This window comes from Heteronotia binoei, chromosome 8 (assembly GCF_032191835.1).
Source record: "Heteronotia binoei isolate CCM8104 ecotype False Entrance Well chromosome 8, APGP_CSIRO_Hbin_v1, whole genome shotgun sequence".
Taxonomy (NCBI): Eukaryota; Metazoa; Chordata; class Lepidosauria; order Squamata; family Gekkonidae; genus Heteronotia; species Heteronotia binoei.
Window position 1 is genome coordinate 4,965,751 of NC_083230.1, and position 22,227 is coordinate 4,987,977.

A 22,227-nucleotide genomic window follows, 5' to 3' on the forward strand; every position below is an offset into this window, starting at 1 on the left:
GCTGTGTGACACAGAATGTTGGACTGGATGGGCCACTGGCCTGATCTAACATGGCTTCTCTTATGTTCTTAAGTTAAGAGCTAAGCAGAACAATTTTTCTGTTTCAGGTCATATTTCAGCTGCTTTTTCCCAATCATTCTCCCTTTTTTTCCATTCAAGCCTCTCTTGTTCCTAAAACTGCTTTTCCAAAATCCTTCTTCCCACTCTCTTTCTCCAACCAAAGAACAGACTCCTTTTAAACCTTGTTAGGTTAGTCTCCAGAAGGGTTCTCCTTTCAATGATTACAAGGAAATCCTGGTGCCAAGGGAAAAGTTCCTTTGTTCTGTTTGTCACCCACAAATAACATATGAAAAGGCATCAACCACAGGCAGGCAGACTAGCTGGTAGAACCTGATTTGCAACCTTTGGCCTGCCTATGAAGGTGATCATAGCTTAACCCATGACAGTCAACCAAGTATTACAATTTGCCTCTAAATGTTGAGATTATTTACAGACACCTGTGGATGAAGTGTTATTTCACCACACCTTGATCAAACTAAATTTTAATACCTGCTGCGTGTCCGAGGTGGCTTTGGTGGGGGAGAATCCTGTTTCTCGACATCTCCAGAACGAGCGGTGTTCTCTGTGCTAACTTCATTCTGCCAAGAAAATTAAATCCCAGAAACTTTCATTGAAAGATGGAAAGCAAATTGAAAAATAAACACTACCAAAATCAAAGTTCTAAGAATGGAAGAAAAATAAAAACAAATTGCAAAAACAAAGTCTTATAACATGTAACATAAATACCAGGTTTTAGTTTTATCTACAACTCAGTGAAGAAATATTTTTAATGTGCCTAAGATCCAATTTGGCCCTGACTTGGATAGCCTAGAAAAGTCTTATCTTGCCAGATCTCGGAAGCAAGCCAGGGTCAATGCTAGCTAGTATTTGAATGGGAAACCACCAGGAAATACTAGGGTCATGACACAGAGGTAAGCAATGATAAAGCACCTCTGAATGCCTCTTGCCTTGAAAACCCCACAGAGTCCCCATAAATCAGATGTGACTTGATAGGAAAAAAACCCAATTTAATTAATTCCCACCCACACCCCCCAGCTTGATAATATGTAGAAATCCATGTAACTGTTCTATTTGAGTATCTCTTCAGTGTGAGATTAAAGTTGATTGCCTTTTTGCTAAGGACATCATGAAATGCTTAAGATAGTGAGGCACTCCAAAGGGATCTGTCAAGGCTGGGTGAGTGAGCGGCAATGCGGCAAATGAGGTTTATTTGTTTATTTGTAATTTATATCCTGCCCTTCCCACCAGGTGGCTCAGGGCGGCTTACAACATATAAAAACTAACATAAGAGTATAAAATTAAGCATAAAAGTTTAAACATTTCACAATTTACATAGTTAAAATCTAAACATTTCTCACGGTTATATACTTAAAACATTAAAAACATACAGCGATCTTACAACTACACTCAGTTCAAGTTTCAGTGCCGGTTAGTTGTGAGCCAGCCGGAAGAGGACTGTCTTACAGGCCCTGCGGAATTGAGCAAGATCCCGCAGGGCCCTTACCTCTTCCGGCAGCTGGTTCCACCAGGAAGGGGCCATTACGGAGAAGGCCCTATCCCTTGTAGTTTTCAAATGGGCTTCCTTTGGCCCGGGGACAACAAGGAGATTTTGAGTTCCCGATCTCAGTACTCTCTGGGGAACGTTTGGGAAGAGACGGTCCCTCAGGTAGGCAGGTCCTAGGCCATATAGGGCTTTAAAGGTAATGACCAGCACCTTGTACCGAACTCGGTAGAATATTGGCAGCCAGTGCAGAGCCCGGAGTCCTGTCTGAATGTGCTCCCATCTTGGGAGCCCCAATAACAACCGGGCGGCGGCGTTCTGCACCAACTGCAATTTCCGGGTTCGGCACAGGGGCAGCCCCATGTAGAGGGCATTGCAGTAGTCCAACCTCGAGGTGACCGTTGCATGGATCACCGTTGCTAGATCGTCACGCTCCAGGAAGGGAGCCAACTGCCTTGCCCGCCTAAGATGGAAAAATGCGGACTTGGCAGTGGCTGCTATCTGGGCCTCCATCGTTAAGGAAGGCTCCAGTAGTACCCCCAAGTTCTTGACCCTATGCGTCGCAATCAGTGGCGCACCGTCAAAAACCGGTAGGGGGATTTCCCTTCCCGGACCCCGATGGCCCAAGCAAAGGACCTCTGTCTTCGCCGGATTTAGCCTCAGCCCGCTCAGCCTGAGCCACCCAGCCACAGCCTGTAACGCCCGGTCCAGATTTTGTGGGGCGCAGACCGGCCGGTCGTCCATAAGCAGATAGAGCTGGGTGTCATCAGCATACTGGTGACAACCCAGCCCGTACCTTCGGGCAATCTGGGCGAGGGGACGCATATAGATGTTAAATAACATAGGGGAGAGAACCGCACCGAGGCATCCCGCAATCAAGCGTGTGCCTCTGGGACAGCTCATCCCCAATAGCGACCCTCTGTCCCCGACCTTCAAGGAAAGAGGAAAGCCAGTGCAAGGCCAACCCCTGAATCCCCGCGTCGGCGAGGCGGCGGGCCAGTAGCCGATGGTCGACCGTATCGAACGCTGCCGATAGGTCCAACAACATCAGCACCGCCGAGCCGCCCCGATCCAGATGCCGTTGCAGGTCATCTACTAGGGTGACCAGCACTGTCTCCGTCCCATGGCCCAGGCGGAAGCCGGACTGAAGGGGATCAACATGGCCAAGTGCAAAGTAATGTACATTGGGACCAAAAATCATAACTATAAATACAAGTTGATGGGGTGTAAACTGGCAAAGACTGGCCAAGAGAGAGATCTTGGGGTCGTGGTAGATAACTCACTGAAAATGTCTAAGTCAAGTAACACCTTTAAGACCAACAAAGTTTTATTCAAAATGTAAGCTTTTGTGTGCTCTAAGCACACTTAATCAGACAAGGAATCAGGTACAGTGTGCTTAGAGCACATGAATGTCAAGCATAAGATTTCAAAATAACCAGTCCTTGGATTTTGAAACAAAGTTAGGTTTATTGATAATCCATGTGGCTCATTCGAGCTGAAGATTGGGACTGATACTTTGTAGCACCAGAATACAAGCTTTAAAATGGCACATCAAAGGTTCTATAAACAATTCTACATTCACGTGTGAAATTCACACTCTGGGTTCCTTATCTATATTGTGACTAGCACATCCTGGGTTCAGGCCTGGCTGGGCCTGGAAACAAGTCCCAGGAGGTCTTATCTTCAAAGAGGACATTCCTGCATTTGTTAGTAAAAGCGAAAGAAGAAAGGTGGGGGCTGCTACTTTGATGTGCTCACATTTTAACTTTGGGTTAGTAACAACTCTACAATCTAAATTCTCTAATATAGAAGTAACAATTATAAAATCTGGCTTCTGCAATATAGAATGGATATACAATGCTTGACAATGAAAGCTTACATTCTGAATAAAACTTTGTTGGTTTTTATTTATTTATTTATTTTTGTTTATTTTATTTATATCCTGCCAGAGCAGGCTCAAAGTTGCTACTTGACTCCTGCTTTGTTCTACTGCTTCAGAACAACACAGCTGCCCGTCTGGATCTATTAAAATGTCGAGACAATGTGCGACTGCAATAAAAAAGGCCAATACCATGCTGGGAATTATTAGGAAGGGAATTGAAAACAAATTCTGGTCACCGCACCTCAAAAAAGATATTATAGCATTGGAAAAAGTGAAGAAAAGGGCAACTAGAATGATTAAAGGGTTGGAACTCTCTCCCTATGAAGAAAGGTTAAAACGCTTGGGGCTCTTTAGCTTGGAGAAACGTCGACTGAGGGATTACATGATAGAGATTTACAAGATTATGCATAGGATAGAGAAGGTAGAGAAAGAAGTACTTTTCTCTATTTCTCACAATATGAGAACACGTGGACATTCAATGAAATTGCTGAGTAGTTGAGTTAGAACTGATAAAAGGAAGTACTTCTACACCCAAAGCGTGATTAACACATGGAATTCACTGCCACAGAAGGTGGTGGTGGCTACAAGCATAGACAGCTTCAAGAGGGGATTGGAAAAACATATGGAGCAGAGGTCCATCAGTGGCTATTAGCCACAGCGTATTGTTGGAACTCTCTGTCTGGGGCAGTGATGCTCTGTATTCTTGGTGCTTCGGAGGCATGGTGGGAGGGTTTCTAGTATCCTGGCCCCACTGGTGGACCTCCTGATGGCACTTGGGTTTTTTGGCCACTGTGTGACACAGTGTTGGACTGGATGGGCCACTGGCCTAATCCAACATGGCTTCTCTTATGTTCTTAAATGTTCAGTGAACTATTGCCGTGCCCCATCACTAGGTTTGGATGGCATATAGCAGAGGGTTAACAAACTCATGCAAAATTGTTTACCTCCTAAAATAATGCAGAGATGCCAGGAATTGAATCTGAGATCTTCTGCATGCTAAGCAGCCACAGCTCCTCAAAGCTTATCACTAAAATCAAGACTGGAAAGCAGCAAATTCTACACCAATTTTTAAAAAGGGGTCCAGAGGGGATCAATAACAGAATAAGCTTGTTAGCTTGATGTAAGGTTTGGATAAACATTAAAGACATAATTTCTAAGTATGTAGAAGGACAAGACCTACTGAGGAAATCTGTATGGCTTCTAGAAAGTGAAATCCAAATTTCTCAACCTCTTCAGAGTTCTTTGTAAGAGTTCACAAGCACATGGATATTGATTAAATAGTAGACATGGTATTCCTGCACTCTCATCCCTCTTGCCCCACAAAAGAGACTCCCGGGCATCTTCCCAGAAAACCCTTAAAGGTAAGTCTCAAGGTAACAGAAAGAGGTCCTTGTCTATATTGGTAATGTTTTTTTTAAAAAAAGCAAGCAGAGGATAGACGTTAAGTGGAAAGGTCTCACAACTGAAGGAAGCAAGCAGTGAGGTCTTCCAAAACTGTATGGGACAGGCACTATTTAATTATTAAATATTTTAAAAAAATAATTATTATTCCAGGTGAGGGAAACCAAAAAGTGGATTGTGAGTAATTAAGAACACAAAAAGAGCCCTGCTGGATCAAACCAGTGGCCCCTCTAGCCCACCATCCTGTCTCACACAGTATCAAACCAGTTAGCCTGGAGAAATTTCTCCAAACTGAATGAGTTCATGACAGGAGAAATGACAATGAATTTCAGTATAAGTGTAAAGTGGTGCAGATTTGAGCAAAATTCCAAACTTTGACATAAACTTATGTGGTCTGAACCAGCTGCGATTTGCAAGGAAAGATCTTGGAGTATTTCACTATGTGCACAGAACAATGAAGTTGTCACCTTATTACGTGACTGCAGAAGGAGGCAGCAAATTCTATATGAAAAATTATTAGGAAAGAGACTGAAAATAAAATGAACAGCATTATAATGCCCTTGTATAGAATTAAGGTGGGGATGCATTTGAATTACCCTTTACTCATCTTGAAAGGATACTAAAGCCAAAAAATGTACAGAAATGGGCAACCAGAATTATCAAGCAGATTTTCTATGAGAAAAGGCTAAGATTTAGGAATTTTTACTTTAGAAAAACAAATGGCTAGCAGAAGCCTAGAAGCAATCCCTGGACTGTGCATTCTGCATTAAGCTTTGAAACCAAACAATGCTTAAATAATTTCAAATAACAACAGACTCAAGAAGTGGACTTCAAGGCTGTTTTACAGTTAAATAACATTTTCTGGAGTCGCTTCTAGGTATTGAAGTAGGAATAGACATTTTGCTTTAACTTGTTAGCAACCATTATTTGTGATTGCTACTATTCTCTCTCCCCGAGTTCTGAGTGAGCTCATAAAATGTGAAATAATGCAAGTCAACCTCCCTCCACAAAAGGCTAACATAGTACAAGAAATTCATGCTGCTGCTCACAGTCCTTTCTAACAACCCCTCCCCACAGAAGAAACTAGACCAAGTCCCTCCTCCCTTTCTCACATACTCTCCATACATCTAGAGCAGGCTTTCCCAAACTTTTCTTTCCCGTGGCCCAGTTATTTTTACACTTCTCCTTCGTGGCCCACTAAAATTTGGGGGTGGAGCCAGGAGACTTTGGGGGTGGAGCCGGGAGACAGGAATTATGCCATTTCCTGTGGTGTCAAGGACCAAGAGATGTCACTTCTGGGGCACACTGACCCAAAACTTCACCTTTTCCTGTGATGTCACTTCCAGGGCACTTCCCCAAACCTGCCTCTTCTTCGGAAGTAAATTTATTTTCAGAAAAATCTCTCTGAAACTCATGCTGAGCCAAAATGGGGGTGGAAAGTGGGCGGTCCTCTCTTTTCACCACCACACCTACATGCACCTGTTTGTGTATTCTTCTCAAGCTTGCAAGCACTTCTAATGCCCATGTTCAATTGCCTGCACCACCTACACATCCCTTCCTCAACAGCACTGGCCAGTGTATGCAATTGGGAGTGCTGTTGCCTTTGCCATCAGGAATACCAGCACTATGTATCACCCACACTGGGCCCTGGCAGCTGCTCCACCTCAAAATATGCTGACACATTTAGTAGGCCCTTCCTTCAGCTGCTACTACCGGAACCCTGACTCAAGCTACAACCAAGCTTGCTTGGTTTCAAGAAAATCTTTTGACAGCTATTTTTCATATTTTTCTTTGGTTGAAACATGGGGAAATTGTTGTGAAAGGTAGCAGAGAATTGTACTGCAATTAATGAATTAATTTCAAGTTATATGAAGTTCACACAAGCTTTTCTGCAGTTATCCCAAAAATGATATTTATGAGGGGCTTGCAGCTTTTTACTGGCTGTGTTTTCCATGCCTTTAAAAGCAACCTGTTGTGCAGATACTTAGCCAGTGAACTACTTTCATCCTTTTTAATATCTACAGGAGGAGTTTAATTTTGGTGTCAGACAGCTGTTAAAAGCAGAACCAGTAAAATGGTGCCAAGTTCATAGTACCATCTCTTCCAGTGCTGTTGAGATATACCACAGTAATCTCCAATAATCTCTTTCTGCCCCACACCTCTTACTCTCACTCACTCACACAGAAATCTCATAGAAGGCCACTTGGCTACAACCGGGGGTGCCAACTTTTCATTGGCAGAGCTCCTATGTCTGCAACAACAGTATGATGAACAGAAAAGTTTCATCCAGTAAAAATGGAAGGAAAGAAAGAAAGAGAAAGAGAAAGGAAAGACAAGACAAGACAAGACATGGAAAGAAAAAACATAAAACATAAGAGAACTATGTTGGATCAGGCCAGTGGACTATCCAGTCCAAAATTCCCTCATACAATGCCCAAAAAGAACCAGAATGTCCACCAGTGGGGCCAGGGCACTAGAAGCCCTCCCACTGTTGCTTCCCCCCCTCCCAGCACCAAGAATACAGACAGAACATCACTTGCAGGGAAAGAAAGAAAGAAGTGGGGGCAAAGAAAAAAAAAAGCCTTCCTCACCATCAGATGACCCCAGCCAGCAAAAATTCTGCCCAGGGGTTATTTGGTAAAAAAAAAAAAATAGCTACTGGAATGCCCACTCCCCGCCCCTCCCAGCTGAAAAAAGCATACACCACCCAGGCCTCCCGGGGAAATCTCCCCAAAAGAACATACTGCAAGGCACATGAAAGCTCATACCTTGAAGAACACTTCATGGGTCTAAAGTGCCAGTGGGTGCTAGCTTTTCTCTCAAAACACTGGGAGTGGGGAGAAGGAGAGGCAGCCCAGCTCCTCTCTGCACAACACAGAGATGGGGCGGGGCTAGCTTTGCTAGGGCAGGGCTAGCTTTGGCTTTTCTTGTGACCCGGTAGTGAGGCTTCCATGGCCCGGTACCAGGTCACGACCCTGCAAATGGGAAACACTGATCTAGAGATGTACAAAGAGGATATGGGGAAGCTGTTGGGTCTTGTTTTATAAATGGTAGTTAGGGATGTGAACTGGAAAAAAAAATGGTGCTATTCGGGTTCGGAGTTATTTGAGGTTAAAAGTATTCAGAGTTGCCATATATCCCCAAATACCAAGTTCAGTAAAGCAAGCTGGTTCAGATTTTTGGGAATCCTGAATATATAGTTCCATCATATCCTATCGGCCATTAAAGTCAATGGCAAAATCTCATAGAATATAATCTGGGAGGGGGGAGGAGTTTTAGGAGAGGCACCAAATTTGCAGTGTAGCTGCAGGAACCTCTTCCCCAAAGAACCGCCATGTTCCAAAAGACTGGGCCAAAAAGAGTTGCCCCCATTGATTCCTATGATGGGAAGAACTAGCAAACACAGGCAGCAGTCAGATTGTTCTAGAGCAGGGGTGTCAAACTCATTTTTTATGAGGGCTGGATCTGACATTAATGAGACCTTGTCAGGCTGGGCCAGGCTGTGTCAGGCCAGGACATGTGTGTACCTATTTAAGATTAGGTAGCAGAGATATAAACTTTTTAAAGGACACAGACAAACACGACTAAAGGGTTTTTTTTTTTAAAGCACCTTAAAATAAAACATGCTTAAAACATTAGTACTTGTTGGTCGTCTTAGTATTTCTCCCATTGGATCCAGGGAGCTAGGCAAATGAAGCTCTGGCTCTTTCCCTCCCTCCCCAGGGGACCAGGAGGGGGAGGAGCCTTAACCAATTGAAAATCAAGGTTTTGCTCTTTAACTCCAGTGCGATTGAGCCTTGCAAAGCAAGCTGAAACACAGAAGGAAGCAAGAGAGAGGAAGAAAGAAGCAGACAAGGTAGCTGCTTGGGGGCCTGATAGGAGCCTTCCGGGGGCCTGATTCAGCCCCCACGCTGCATGTTTGACACCCCTGAGAATCTCCACAGTGGAAAATCAACTGTGGTGAGGGTGCTTGTTTACCAGGAGCATAACAATGATGTGTGCCCAGCAGAACAAATAACACTGTGGCAGTGCCACACACAGGACCTCAGTTCATATCTGAGAAGCTCTCCAATTTACAAACTTGTCAGGAGGGGGGGGGGTGCTTTCTGCAAGGACTGCACCACAGAATCAGTGCATTGAATATACCCTGTACCAGCTTACTAGTGACCAGCCCAGCAGCACAACCCTACCAACTACTGCCCAGAGCTGAACCCAGTGCTCTTGTGACTAATGCCAGCTCAACAGGACCTCCAAGGAAGGAGAGCCCATCACCTCCCGAGGAAGCCTGTTCTACGGAGGAATCGCTCTAATGGTCAGAAAGTTCTTTCTAATGTTGAGCCAGAAACTCTTTTAATTTAATTTCAACCCACTGGTTCTGGTCCTACCTTCTGGGGACACAGAAAACAATTCCACACCATCCTCTATATGATAGCCCTTCAAGTACTTGAAGATGGTGATCATATCACCTCTCAGCCTTCCAGGCTAAACATGCCCAGCTCCTTCAACCTTTCTTCATAGAACTTGGTCTCCAGACCCCTCACCATCTTTGTTACCCTCCTCTGGACCCATTCCAGCTTGTCTACATCCATCTGAAAATGTGGTGCCCAAAACTGAACACAATACTCCAGGTGAGGTCTTACCAGAGCAGAGTAAAGACTTCCTGTGATCTAGACACTATAGTTCTGTTGATACAGCCCAAAACTGCATTTGCCTTTTTAGCCACCACATCACACTGTTGACTCATGTTCAGCATATGATCCACTAAGACCCCTAGATCCTTTTCGCACATACTACTGCTAATGGAGTATTAAGCAACATCCTTCTAGGTTCCTATTGTCAAACAATGACTGTGTCTGAGAAATCTGAGGAAGCACTACTAGAACAGAACATATACTCGGGTATTTCACATGATCACTCCCATTCAGTCATACTTGGACAAATGCAATTTATTAAACAGTTTACTGTACACAGCCATTTGTAACACACACCCAGGTCTATACATTATGCAACTGAACATCTGTTTCAGAGCAAACCCACCAAAAAGAGTCAAGCCCAAATATGTTATATATTATCTTTAGTTGTACCAATATCAAAGTATCAGAATGTCAGAAAAGTTCGCTCCCCAGCAGACTAATTGGCCCAAATCAGGATCTGAAACCCCCTTACCAGAATGTGATGCACCAGGAGTTTCTACTACCCACTTCCCACAGCAACTCTTCATGAGACTGAAAATATATGCTCCTGAAGCATCTCCACCAGGACTCCACCAATGAGGCAGAAGGAGACATGCTAACAGACATGACACACTCTACCCACCCTGATACATGTGTGGAAATATCTTCTGTTAGTATGCCTAGGAGGGATGAACGGCTTGGGGATTCTGGCTATGTTAACTGCAGTTAAGTAGCATTCAGTTACCAAATCTCTACATTTTTTGCTACAAAGATTTCTCCAAATTAATTGATCCTGTGAGTATATAATAAAGCCTAAGTGGGAACACATCTGTTTGTGTATTTTCACAGAAAAAGAAAAGTGGAGACAAACAGCAAAGGAAATTTAATACTAAAGAAATTCTACAACTCTGATCTGTTATAAAGAAAATAAAGTGACGTACCAGCCCATCTGCAATTTCCCAGTTGGCACAGCTCTCGTATTTTTGTAGCTGTTTTTCAAATAACTGTGCTATGGCTCGGTGAACAAGTTCATACTGCTCCTGTATGTACATGACAAAGACTAAGATTAACATAAAAGATATACGAACAGCGAAGCATAGCCATGTACTAAAATTCTGCAGTGAACACAGTTATACCTTAGTCTGTACCGCAGAATGCCTTTGCGTCCTCATTTCTTGTATTAAGTTAAACACATTGAATTCTTCTGGTATTTTCTGTAAAGAAAAGTAAAACAACTTTTCCAGAAGGACCTGGTTTCAAATGCTATCTAAAAAGCCACAAGAACACTTCAATTTTTAATATTAGCTGGTGCTGAAAATTTAGCATTACAACTATGTGCCAATCATCCAAAGGGCCACCATGCAGTCATAAATGAATATAAAGTAGTGCCTAGCTTAAAGCTCATTTCTAAATTCTTCTCAATTTTGCGCATGTTGGACAACTCCATTATTCCCCTATAAAACTCTCCTTTAATCTCAAGCTAAAATGACCTAGTTTTAAAGCATTCAAATTGCTATAAATCCGCCTTACCCCAGCTTTCAACAAATTCCATGTGTAATCTATGGCACAGATGGCTCCTGTTCTTCCACACCCTGCACTATAGGAGGGAAAACAAATTTTAAATCTGCTTTTCAGGATTTTTCATATATAGTGAGCACTTGAAACTTCACAAAAGGATATGAGTGAACCAGTCCCTGTTTTCATAGTACAACAGCATGCATTCCCAGTCAACAACATTATTTTCTGACACAAACTTTTGTCTGTTGCGCATACAGTATAGATTATAGAAAACAATGGTACATTAACACCCAATGAATCCATTTTATTGGCAGCTTTTAACTGCATGCACTTTATTTCACCAACTGTCAAGCATAAAGGGTAACAGAAGATGAAAACCATTTGTGAGGCGTGGTTTAAATATACAGCATCCCATAAGTTTTCAAAATATTACTTACATAAATTTGGTTAAACTCACTTAGATAAATTATTAGGAACTGACGGACTGTGGTCTATACTACTGTGCGCTGCTTACTGAAACGAAGATCCTGCTATGTAATTTCTCTGTCTTTCAATGCATCGTGTTAAATTATGCTTTGCTTCAGTTCTGGTTTTTAGGTTTCTGATTTGGGTTTACATCCCTAACTGTACTGTTTACTGAATATCCTCTCCCACTAATTGTATTGATTCACACTGCACTGTCCCTTGCGTCCAAATGAGAAAGGCAAACTATAATGACACAGATAACAAATAAATAATATTTGTATTTATACTACACCCTGATGGAGCAGGTGTCACTCCCGGTTCCACCATCGATCTCTCCTACCTGACCCCCTCCCCACTGTGGGACAGAAGGCTCCTCTTTGAACTTCCACCATGACTGACATGAAAGATTTACTTTGTACCTGCAGTGTATACAAATAGGGACGTCTTCATGCTCCTGGTATTCTCTCATTAAGCTGATCATGTCCAGAATAGAATCAAAAGATGAAGGAACATCATGGTCAGGCCAGTTCACATAATGAAACTGATATACTCTACGTGTTTCCTAAAGGAAAATAAATGGTGACATTATGTAGTGTCACTTTTTGTAACCACACTAGATGCAACTAAAGAAATATTCAGAAAGATAAATGAACTCACAATAGTCACACAAGCTGCATGCTATATGGAACTGACCCCTTAGGACAACATTTCAACCACCCATTACCACTACAACTTCAAGGTTGTCATTTTTTAAATTTCAAGTTGCAGCCAACTTCTGGTGACCCCAGAGGGTTTTCATGGCAAGAGAGGTTCAGAGACACTTTGCTATTGCCTGCCTCCGTGTGTCAGACGATGGACCTCAGAATCAACCAGACCTTGAATTGTTGCAAAGTTAGGCTTTATTCTGTAATCCATAAGTATCTGAGCACAGGGAAATTGAGACTGATACACTATAGCATTAGGGAGACAGCTATATGGGGATACATCAAAGGGAATCATACAAAGCCACAATTCTAAACATTGTTGAGTTGAGGTGCAAAGATTCACACAGTCTTGTTCTCTTATCTTATTGTTACTGCTAGTCTTCCGGGGACAGTCCAGAGCCGTCCCTGGAGGCGCCTTATCTTCAAAGAGTGCCTTTGTTAGTATCAAGGGAAATGAAGGTTCACAGTAAGCATTGGTAACATCTGCATTTTCTACTTTGATATGCAAGGCTCCTTCTCATGGTTAGTAACAGGGTTCAAAGATGGCTACAGTGCAGCTAAGCATTTCATTCAGTAAGGTTCAAGACATTTTATTCAGCAAGGTTACTTCCATGGTGGCCTCCCATCTAACTATGAACCAGGGCCTATCCTGCTTAGCTTTCGAGATCTGACAAGATCGGGCTACCGTGGGCTACCAAGGTCAGGGCCCACTACTAATAGATACAGCATAGGCCCTTGTGTTTAATTCTTACCATAGGATTTTAAAGAATTTCATGAAGAAGTGAGTATGCCAGCTCTAAAACCAACAATATATTAAAAATTACTACCCAACTTATGAAAGCCATAATAGCTAAATTTGCATCAAAACTTGCAGCAGTGGTCAGAGCCCAAAAGATGCACATACACAACTTTGAGTCTCTACAGATGTGTATCAGCTCAAGCATGCAAATCCTTAATCAATACAGTTCCAAGATTCTGGCACACACGCACAAAAATCACAACCTAAGAGCACTGAGTACACATGTAAATTTACTACCAGGATTTTCTTTTAAAATCAAATTTAATTTAAAAAGAACGAGAAACTTGTTCACTAAAGTGTGCAATATGAAATAACCAAATCCTATTAACAAAGTTCAGCTCTGATCCCAAAGCATAAATAATTTAGTTGCAAAGAAGATGAAAACCTGAACCTTACATTTTATGTCATGGCACAAAGACTATGGCACTCCGCTACCCACACAAGTTTACCTGGCACAAAGTGTACCATTTTTCAGGTGCCAGGAAAAGATGCTTTTTAGATGTATAATCTTTTTTTTTTAAGAGCCCTGTGGTGCAGAGTGTTAAAGCTGCAGTACTGCAGTCCTAAGCTCTGCTCACAACCTGAGTTCAATCCCCGGTGGAAGCTGGGTTTTCAGGTAGATGGCTCAAGGTTGACTCAGCCTTCCATCCTTCCGAGGTCGGTAAAATGAGTGCCCAGCTTGCTGGGGGGGAAAGTGTAGAAGACTGAGGAAGGCAATGGCAAACCACCCCGTAAAAAGTCTGCCGTGAAAACGTTGTGAAAGCAACATCACCCCAGAGTCGGAAATGACTCGTGCTTGCACAGGGGACCTTTCCTTTCCTTTTCCCTTCTTTTGTACCTGTTAGAGGTTTTTCTTTTGGGGGGGGGGAGGGGGACTGCTTTTAAAATTGCTGGTTTTGCTACTGATGCTACTTAGCTTTTACGTGCTTCTTTTATTATTGCATTAACAGTTTTCAGAGCTATTTCATTTATTCCTAATACTGCTGTCTCTTGTTTTTATTGCTCTTTTAAGTTTTGTTGTTCTATGAAAGCTAGCCAATCATCACAGAGGACAAGTGAAGGAGATAAATGATCTAAAGAAATATTATCTCCTCCCCACTTGCTGCCACATGGTTCTTCTGGCTTCCTGACACAATGCTACGATCCAAACTCTGCAGTCAGCCACTTGACACAGGGCAGTTGCTACTCACCTTTGCATTATCCCAAATTAAACGATTAATTTCACAAATTACAAAAACACTGCTATACAACATTAAATATGATGCCCAAGGTTTTAGTACACCCTCAATATACTACTCAAAATTTTAGTACACAGGAGAATCTCTAACACATATCGATTGTTCATTTAGCTAACAGTACAGAGCTTGTATCTACTTACATTTTGAAATTCAAGTAGCAGAGTTCTAATATAGTAGTCTGTTCTTGCTTGCTCAGCTTCCTAAACAAATAAGGAAATACCTGAATGGAATTTAACAAGATACTAGTAGAATTACCAAGAACAGTACTAAATTTATTCCAATACATTCTAAAGCAGAAATTGCATATTCTTGTTTACAGGTTTATGGGGAAATTAGCCTAGATATCCTCAAGTTGCTGATCAAGTTAATAAATAATAATAATAATAATAATAATAATAATAATAATAATACATTTTATTTATATCCCGCCCTCCCTGCCGAAGCAGGCTCAACATAAATTCGATATACAAAAAAACATTCATACACTTCAATAGATAATACATTAAATAAAACCATCATTTAAAACCAACATTACTATTAAAATTAGCATTTATGGTGCTACATCTCAGACCTTCAGTGAATATACTGGCGGAAACGTCAACAGTGGATCTAACTTAACTCCATATTTAGACAAAGGCCATCTTAAAAAGAATGGTCTTGCAGACCCTGCGGAATTGATCAAGACTCCGCAGGGCCCACACTTCATCCGGAAGTTGATTCCACCAGTGTGGAGCGACCATCGAAAAGGCCCGTTCTCAAGTGGTCTTCAATTTGGCCTCCTTCGGCCCAGGGATTGTCAACCAGTTTTTTCCCGCTGACCTCAGTACTCTCTGGGGCTCATATGGGGAGAGACGGTCCCTAAGGTAGACAGGCCCTCGACCATATAGGGCTTTAAAGGTAATAACCAGCACTTTGTAACGAACCCGATATATAACTGGCAGCCAGTGCAGCTCGCGCAGCCCCGGCTGTATGTGCTTCCACTATGGGAGCCCTAATAACAGCCTAGCCGCTGCATTCTGCACCAGCTGCAGCTTCCGGGTTTGGCACAAAGGCAGCCCCATGTAGAGGGCATTACAGTAATCCAGTCTCGAGGTGACCGTTGCATGCATCAGTGTTGCTAAGTCATGACGCTCCAGGAAGTTAAAAATAAATGAAAATGTTTTATACCATGCTAATGCATGGACTTTAACCATAGCTGAGTTCAAGAAACATTATGCCTTAAACAAGCCAGAGTGGTCTGCCACCACGGATATAGTTGCTTAAATCAATGTATTCTATGATCAGACTATTATCAAGTTATAGCACTTTTTGAGTGCTCTCCATTCTTAGATGCGTGTACATTTCCGTTTTAACCAGCTCATTTCCTAACATTTCTGCCATTATTCATATTCAGTGCACTAATTTCTACTTATCTGTCATCACTTCCTTCCAGAAAACTCACCATGGAGACCACTTGTTAGCATATTAATTTGTCCAATCAGAATCAACTTATCAACAAATATTTGCTGTAGTGTTAATAATTCAGTACATGCTTGGTTAGTTTTAAAATGTTTAACATCTTAAAGAAAAGCTGGTCCAAACAACTGTTATATACTATAAAATTGTCTCATTTAGAAAAACATACCTACATACTGTAATTAAACCCACTTAGCCAATTTCCATCTCTGTACAGACTTCTCTGAATTGGTTCAATCTACCATTTACGCAAGTAAACTAGATAATGATATGGAATAAAGACATATAAAGCATCAACCTTGCAGTAGATAAGATTGGTCACTGCTTGGCCAGTAGACAACCTCTATACAAAAGGCAAGGTATAAGTGAAATAAGAGAACTCGTTTGGCAGACACAATGGCTCACTAAGTACACACAAATATTACAAGAGAAAAACATTGATAGTTTCAGTATTAGAAAAATCCTAGGAGCACATGCAAGGCCTATCATGTCTGAAAACAACATTGAAAACAGTGACTTCGTCAAAGAAAGTTGGATAAGATGGTTACAGGACTTTGGCTACTCCATTGAACTAGAAGAATGGGAAAAAATCTGGAAATATAATATTAAATTGACTAAATCAATAGTTTTTAAAGAAAATCTATATAAAATGATGTACAGATGGTACCTTACTCCCACAAGATTGGCCAAAATAAATTCAACTTATAATAACAAGTGCTGGAAATGTAAAAAGGTTAAAGGGACACTCTACCATATTTGGTGGAAGTGTGAACTCACTAAGAAATTCTGGGCACAAATAAATATATGGATCCAAAAGGTTCTAAAGAAAAGGATTAAACACTCTCCGGAACTCTATCTATTGAGTGTATGTAGAGAAAACCTAGCTCGAGGGGGAAAAAAACTATTGATGTATATGATCACTACCGCTAGGATACTCTTCGCGAAATAGTGGAAATCCCCACAAACTCCGGATAAGCAAGAATTTTTATTTAAGTTACTAGAATCTGCTGAAATGGATATTTTGACCATAAGGTTGAGAGACGGAAATTGGCAAGAATCTATAAAAACCTGGGAACCAGTGTATATATGGGCAGAAAGTATGGGATTTGTGATGAGACATTAGAATTGGTATTTTGTATTATCCCCAAAACTCCTTCTATATGTGGTGTCAGGTGGTCGGTAGTTATGGGGCTACATGGACATTGTTTTTCCTTCTCTTTTGTTGCTGTTTTTGGTTTTTGTTTGATTCACAATAAACATTTAAAATTTAAAAAAAGAAAAAGAAAACAGTGACTTCGCCCAGAAAGTGCCATTACCTAAAACAGACCTGAAGTTGCTTTATAGAGTGCAAAATCTGACAGTGGGCTCCACCTGTAGACTACATGCCGTTACCACTGAACAGCAAGTACCTGCAGAGCAGATCTTCATGAAGCACACCAGTATTTGGAAAAAGCAGAGCGATTTCAACTTACCAAAACTCTTGAGGAGCTCTGAAAGCACAAAGGCTGTTTGGAGTAGTCAACATATATCAAATAGTTTACAAAGCATTTTGAGTCATTTATTATTAGGAACCATGTGACTAGATAAGATATTGAAAAACTATATTTTATGTTTGTCACCTCTCAGCCAAAACTTTGTTCCCAAGGCAGTTTCAAGTAATAAACATACCAACTTTTTTTTAATGTGTCACACTCCAAGCAGCTTAAAACACTAAAAGCAATGAGATGAAACATTTATATAGCATGAAGTTTACAACACTATGTTAATTAATTCCTCCACTGACGATTCTGTGCACTGGTCTGTTCAAGCAACTGGTAAGTCTTTTATCATTTTTATATTGGATATACCTATCAGAATATTGGGACGATTACCATACATGTAGGCTTTATGTCTGAGGCATTATATCATATCACAGAACCTGCTGGCTGTTTCTCAACCTTAGAAATTGGCAGTCATGAAATTTGTCATCAGTTACATATTTCTTCATCTTTAAAAAACAAGGTTGCACTTACCTGAAACTGATGTTTATTGAGGCTGCTTTGCAGTGCACATGCAGGCCTATCATGTCAAGATCTTCTAGTGTAAAACTATTAATAATAATAATAATAATAATATTTTATTTTTATATCCCGCCCTCCCCGCCAGGCGGGCTCAGGGCGGCTAACAGACATGGGGATCCCATGATTCACATAAAACAACATAAACAGTTTTAAATATATCAGTCACAAATAAATTATTTAAAATAGTTAAAATATATAAAATGGTGCTAAAATACTGTATCATAATGTACGCAAGATGGCTAGATGTCCATTCGTTGGATTAATCAAGTTCTATCTCAAAAGCCAGCTGGAAAAGAAATGTTTTGCAAGCCCTGCGGAACTGGTTCAGGTCCCGCAGGGCTCGCACCATCTCAGGAAGGTCGTTCCACCAACGAGGGGCTATCACCGAGAAGGCCTGCTCCCTGGTAGCCTTCAACCTAGCTTCTCTTGGCCCAGGGATTGTTAGTAAGTTCTGAGAACCGGATCTCAGCGCTCTCTGGGGCACATATGGGGAGAGGCGGTCCTTTAGGTAGGCAGGTCCTCGGCCATATAGGGCTTTAAAGGTGATGACCAGCACCTTATAGCGAACACGGTAGACAACCGGCAGCCAATGCAGATCCCGCAGCCCAGGCCGCGCAGGTTCCCACCGTGGTAGTCCCTCCAGTAGCCTGGCCGCCGCGTTCTGGACTACCTGAAGTCTCCGTGTTCGGTATAGGGGCAGCCCCATGTAGAGGGCATTGCAGTAGTCCAATCTCGAAGTGACCGTTGCGTGGATCACAGTTGCTAGGTCGGTGCGCTCCAAGAAGGGAGCCAACTGCCTCGCCCTCTTAAGGTGAAAGAAGGCGGATCTAGCAGTGGCGGCTACCTGGGCCTCCATTGATAAAGAGGATTCCAGTAGCACTCCCAGGCTCTTGACTTTGCGCACTGGTACCAGTGGCGCACCGTCAAAGGCCGGTAAAGTGATCTCCCCTCCCGGTCCGCCGCGGCCCACGCAAAGGACCTCAGTCTTCGCCGGATTCAACTTCAGCCCGCTCAGCCTGAGCCAGTCAGCCACGGCTTGTAATGCCCGGTCCAAATTTGTAGGGACATCGCCAGCCCGGCCGTCCATCAATAGATAGAGCTGGGTGTCATCTGCGTATTGATGACAACCCAGCCCATACCTCCGTGCAATCTGGGCAAGGGGGCGCATAAAGATGTTAAACAACATCGGGGAGAGAACTGCCCCGAGGCACACCACAATGAAGTGGGTATCTCTGAGACAGCTCCCCCCCAATTGCCACCCTTTGTCCCCGACCATCAAGAAAGGAGGAGAGCCACTGTAAGGCTAGCCCCCGAATTCCTGCGTCGGCGAGGCGGCGGGTCAGCAGCTGATGGTCGACCATATCGAACGCAGCCGATAGGTCTAGCAACAGCAATACCGCCGAGCCGCCTCGATCCAGTTGTCGTCGGAGGTCATCCATGAGGGCGACCAGGACTGTTTCCGTCCCATGGCCCGGGCGGAAGCCGGACTGGCATGGGTCTAGGACGGAAGCGTCCTCCAGAAATTCCTGTAACTGCACCGCCACAGCCCTCTCGATAATTTTGCCCAAAAAGGGCAAGTTTGAGACCGGCCGGTAGTGTGCCAATTCGGCCGGGTCTGATGACGGTTTTTTCAGGAGAGGGCGGACCAATGCCTCTTTCAGGGGTGTTGGAAAAACGCCTTCTGAAAGGGATCGATTTATAATATCCCGTATAGGATATCTTAATTCCTCCTGGCAGGCCTTAATTAGCCAGGAGGGGCATGGGTCCAGATCACAAGATGTGGATCGTGCAGTGCCAAGAATTCTGTCGACTTCCTCCAAGCTGAGCGGGTCGAAGCAATCCAGAGTTAACTCAGAAGACACGCATTGGGTTTCGAGTCCACTTACTGCCTCAAAATTGGCGGGGCAGTCCTGGCGGAGCGATTGGACCTTATCCGCAAAGAATTTTGCAAAAGCCTCACAGCCAATCTCCAATTCCTTAGCTTTTGAATTGCCTTGAGGCAATGTAGTCAGATTCCGAATTATTCTAAATAATTGGGCTGGGCGCGAATTTGCGGATGCAATCTTAGCCGCAAAGTATGTTTTCTTTGCGGCCTTGATTGCCATCTCATAGGACTTCATAAACTTCCTGTAAGATGTTCTAATCGCCTCGTCACGAGTACGTCGCCATTGCCTCTCTAGCCGTCTAAGGCCTTGTTTCAGCTGGCGTAATTCCGGGGTATACCACGGAGCCAGCTTAGTCCGAGGTCGCAGAGGGCGCCGAGGTGCGATTTCCTCGATGGCCCTAGAGAGCCGGCTATTCCAGGTCTCAATCAGGCCATCGAGGGAATCGCCAGAGAGCCAGGGGTCCCGTAGAGCCATCTGGAACCGTTCCGGGTCCATTTGGCTCCGCGGGCGAGCCATAATCGGCTCCTCGCCTAAACAGGTTTGGGGGGGCATATTTACACGGGCCTTGAGAGCGAAGTGATCCGACCATGGCACTACCTCTGCGGTTATGTCGCTCACTACAATCCCGGCCGCGAAGATCAGGTCTAACATGTGTCCGGCCTGGTGAGTGGGGGTTACAACAAATTGAGAGAGTCCCAGTGTCGCCATGGAAGACACTAGGTCCGTCGCCTGACTGGAGGACGGGTCATCAGCATGGACGTTGAAGTCACCCAGGATTATCAGCCTTGGGTGCTCCAGCGCCCAGCCTGTCGCCGCCTCGAGCAGGGACGGTAAGGCGTTGGCCGGTGCGTTAGGCGTACGGTACACCAGCGTATAGTGTAAAACTATTAGGGGGCATTTGAGTGCCTATTGGAGCCACTGAGATTGTTTCCCTCAAAACAATCATATGATCCAATGGCATGATGTTCTGAATCCCTCAGTTCCATTTGAGCCGTCACGAGCACTTTTACTTTCAGGCTCATACTGGGACAGATGGGAGGGTATGTGTGCCTGCACAGAAGATCTCAATGAACATCATGTGAGGTTCTGCCAAGTAACACTTAGACTTCAACTATAAAGACATAGGAAATTTTCATGTTACAGGTGCATACTTCTCCATTCAAAGGCTTTGCCTTTGAGGACCAGAACCCAAGACAGTATTAGGTAATTTCAAAAAGGTGCAGGCTTCTTCCCCCACCCCTGACCTTTAAAGGCCTACCTATTTATAACACAGGTCACAGAGAGCTCAGCCTGAGAAATGAAAGTCATTCTCAGGCATCCAGATGTTCAAGGAAGGCCCCCGCATTCTCATGCATTCAGTAATGTCTCCACAGGCGGGCCTGGTGAGGGGGAGGCTTAGTAACCTTCACCAGACCAACACACAGGCGTAACATCAAACAGAGGGAGATAATGACACAAAACAAGAGACAGAGCAAATTTAGACAGGAGACAGAATATGGGGAGCTCGGCTACTCCCCTCTCAAATGCTTTCTTGAAACATAATCTCCAGGTTTGATGTCTCAGACGGGAGACCTCTTCTTGTCAGCTTGGTGTTTATAATCCAGTTTCACTTTTTTCCAGTGTCTCTTTCACTACTTCCCATTGGGAGACTAGTGTGGACCACCACTCTTGTAAATTCCTCCTTTATCCATAGAGGTTTCTTCCAGACCAGGTAGTGGCTTGCCCTCAAACTCCTATACCACTCAGAAGGGGGTAGTTCTGATAGAACTGTGTAGGCTGTTATTGTAACAGTACTCAATATAATGCAGAAAGTCAACCCAGTTGTTCCACTACTGGTTAATATAACATCAGAGGAACTGTTCCAGTATCTGGCTAGTCCTTCTATCTGGCCGTCAGTCTCTGGATGGTAAGCCGAACTGAGTCCTTGCTCAGTGCCAGTCAATTTAAGAAACTTCTTCCAGAATTTAGCCACAAACTGGGAGCCCTGATCTGAGATTACTTTGTCCAGGAAAGAGTGTAAGTGGACCACATGCTAAATAACAAGTTTGGCTAGCCTCTTGGCTGCGGGGAGCTGTGCACATGGCACAAAACGAGCTTGCTTAGAAAACACGTCTACAATTATTTATATCATAGTCTCTCCTTGGCTGGGAGGTAGATCTGTGATAAAGTCCATAGAAATCACCAACCAGGGATGTGAGGGGGTTTCCAGGGGTTGCAAGAAGCCAGGTCCCGCCCCCCCCCCCCCGGCCCGGTTTTTCGCTATTAGATAGATAGATGATAGATGAATTTATTGTCATTGTTCTCAACAAAAAGAGAGCAACGAAATGAGGTGCTCTTCCACAAACATACCAACACATCAAACACACATATTCATAAACCATTTAAATACATCTGAAACCATTAAACCATTTAAACCATTAAAACCATTTAAATACATCTAAAACGGATAAACATTCATAAAACCATTAAAACCATTTAAACCCTTAAATAAACATTCATAAAACCATTAAACATTCATAAAACCATTAAAACCATTTAAACCATTAAATACATCTAAAACAGATAATCCTTCATAACCCTGCATT

General features: G+C 43.1%; 1 protein-coding gene across 1 annotated transcript in view; it reads right to left on the reverse strand.

Moving 5' to 3' along the window:
- The window catches only part of PTPN12 (protein tyrosine phosphatase non-receptor type 12), a 142,096-nt gene that overhangs the window by 17,362 nt on the left and 102,507 nt on the right, over positions 1–22,227 (reverse strand). Inside the window, exons 7-12 of the mRNA XM_060244687.1 lie at positions 14,382–14,441; positions 11,920–12,062; positions 11,048–11,114; positions 10,654–10,731; positions 10,459–10,557; positions 550–638 (exon numbers count right to left, since the gene is read on the reverse strand). Of these exons, the coding sequence (XP_060100670.1) occupies positions 550–638; positions 10,459–10,557; positions 10,654–10,731; positions 11,048–11,114; positions 11,920–12,062; positions 14,382–14,441 (536 nt within the window). The remainder of the gene's footprint in view (positions 1–549; positions 639–10,458; positions 10,558–10,653; positions 10,732–11,047; positions 11,115–11,919; positions 12,063–14,381; positions 14,442–22,227) is intronic.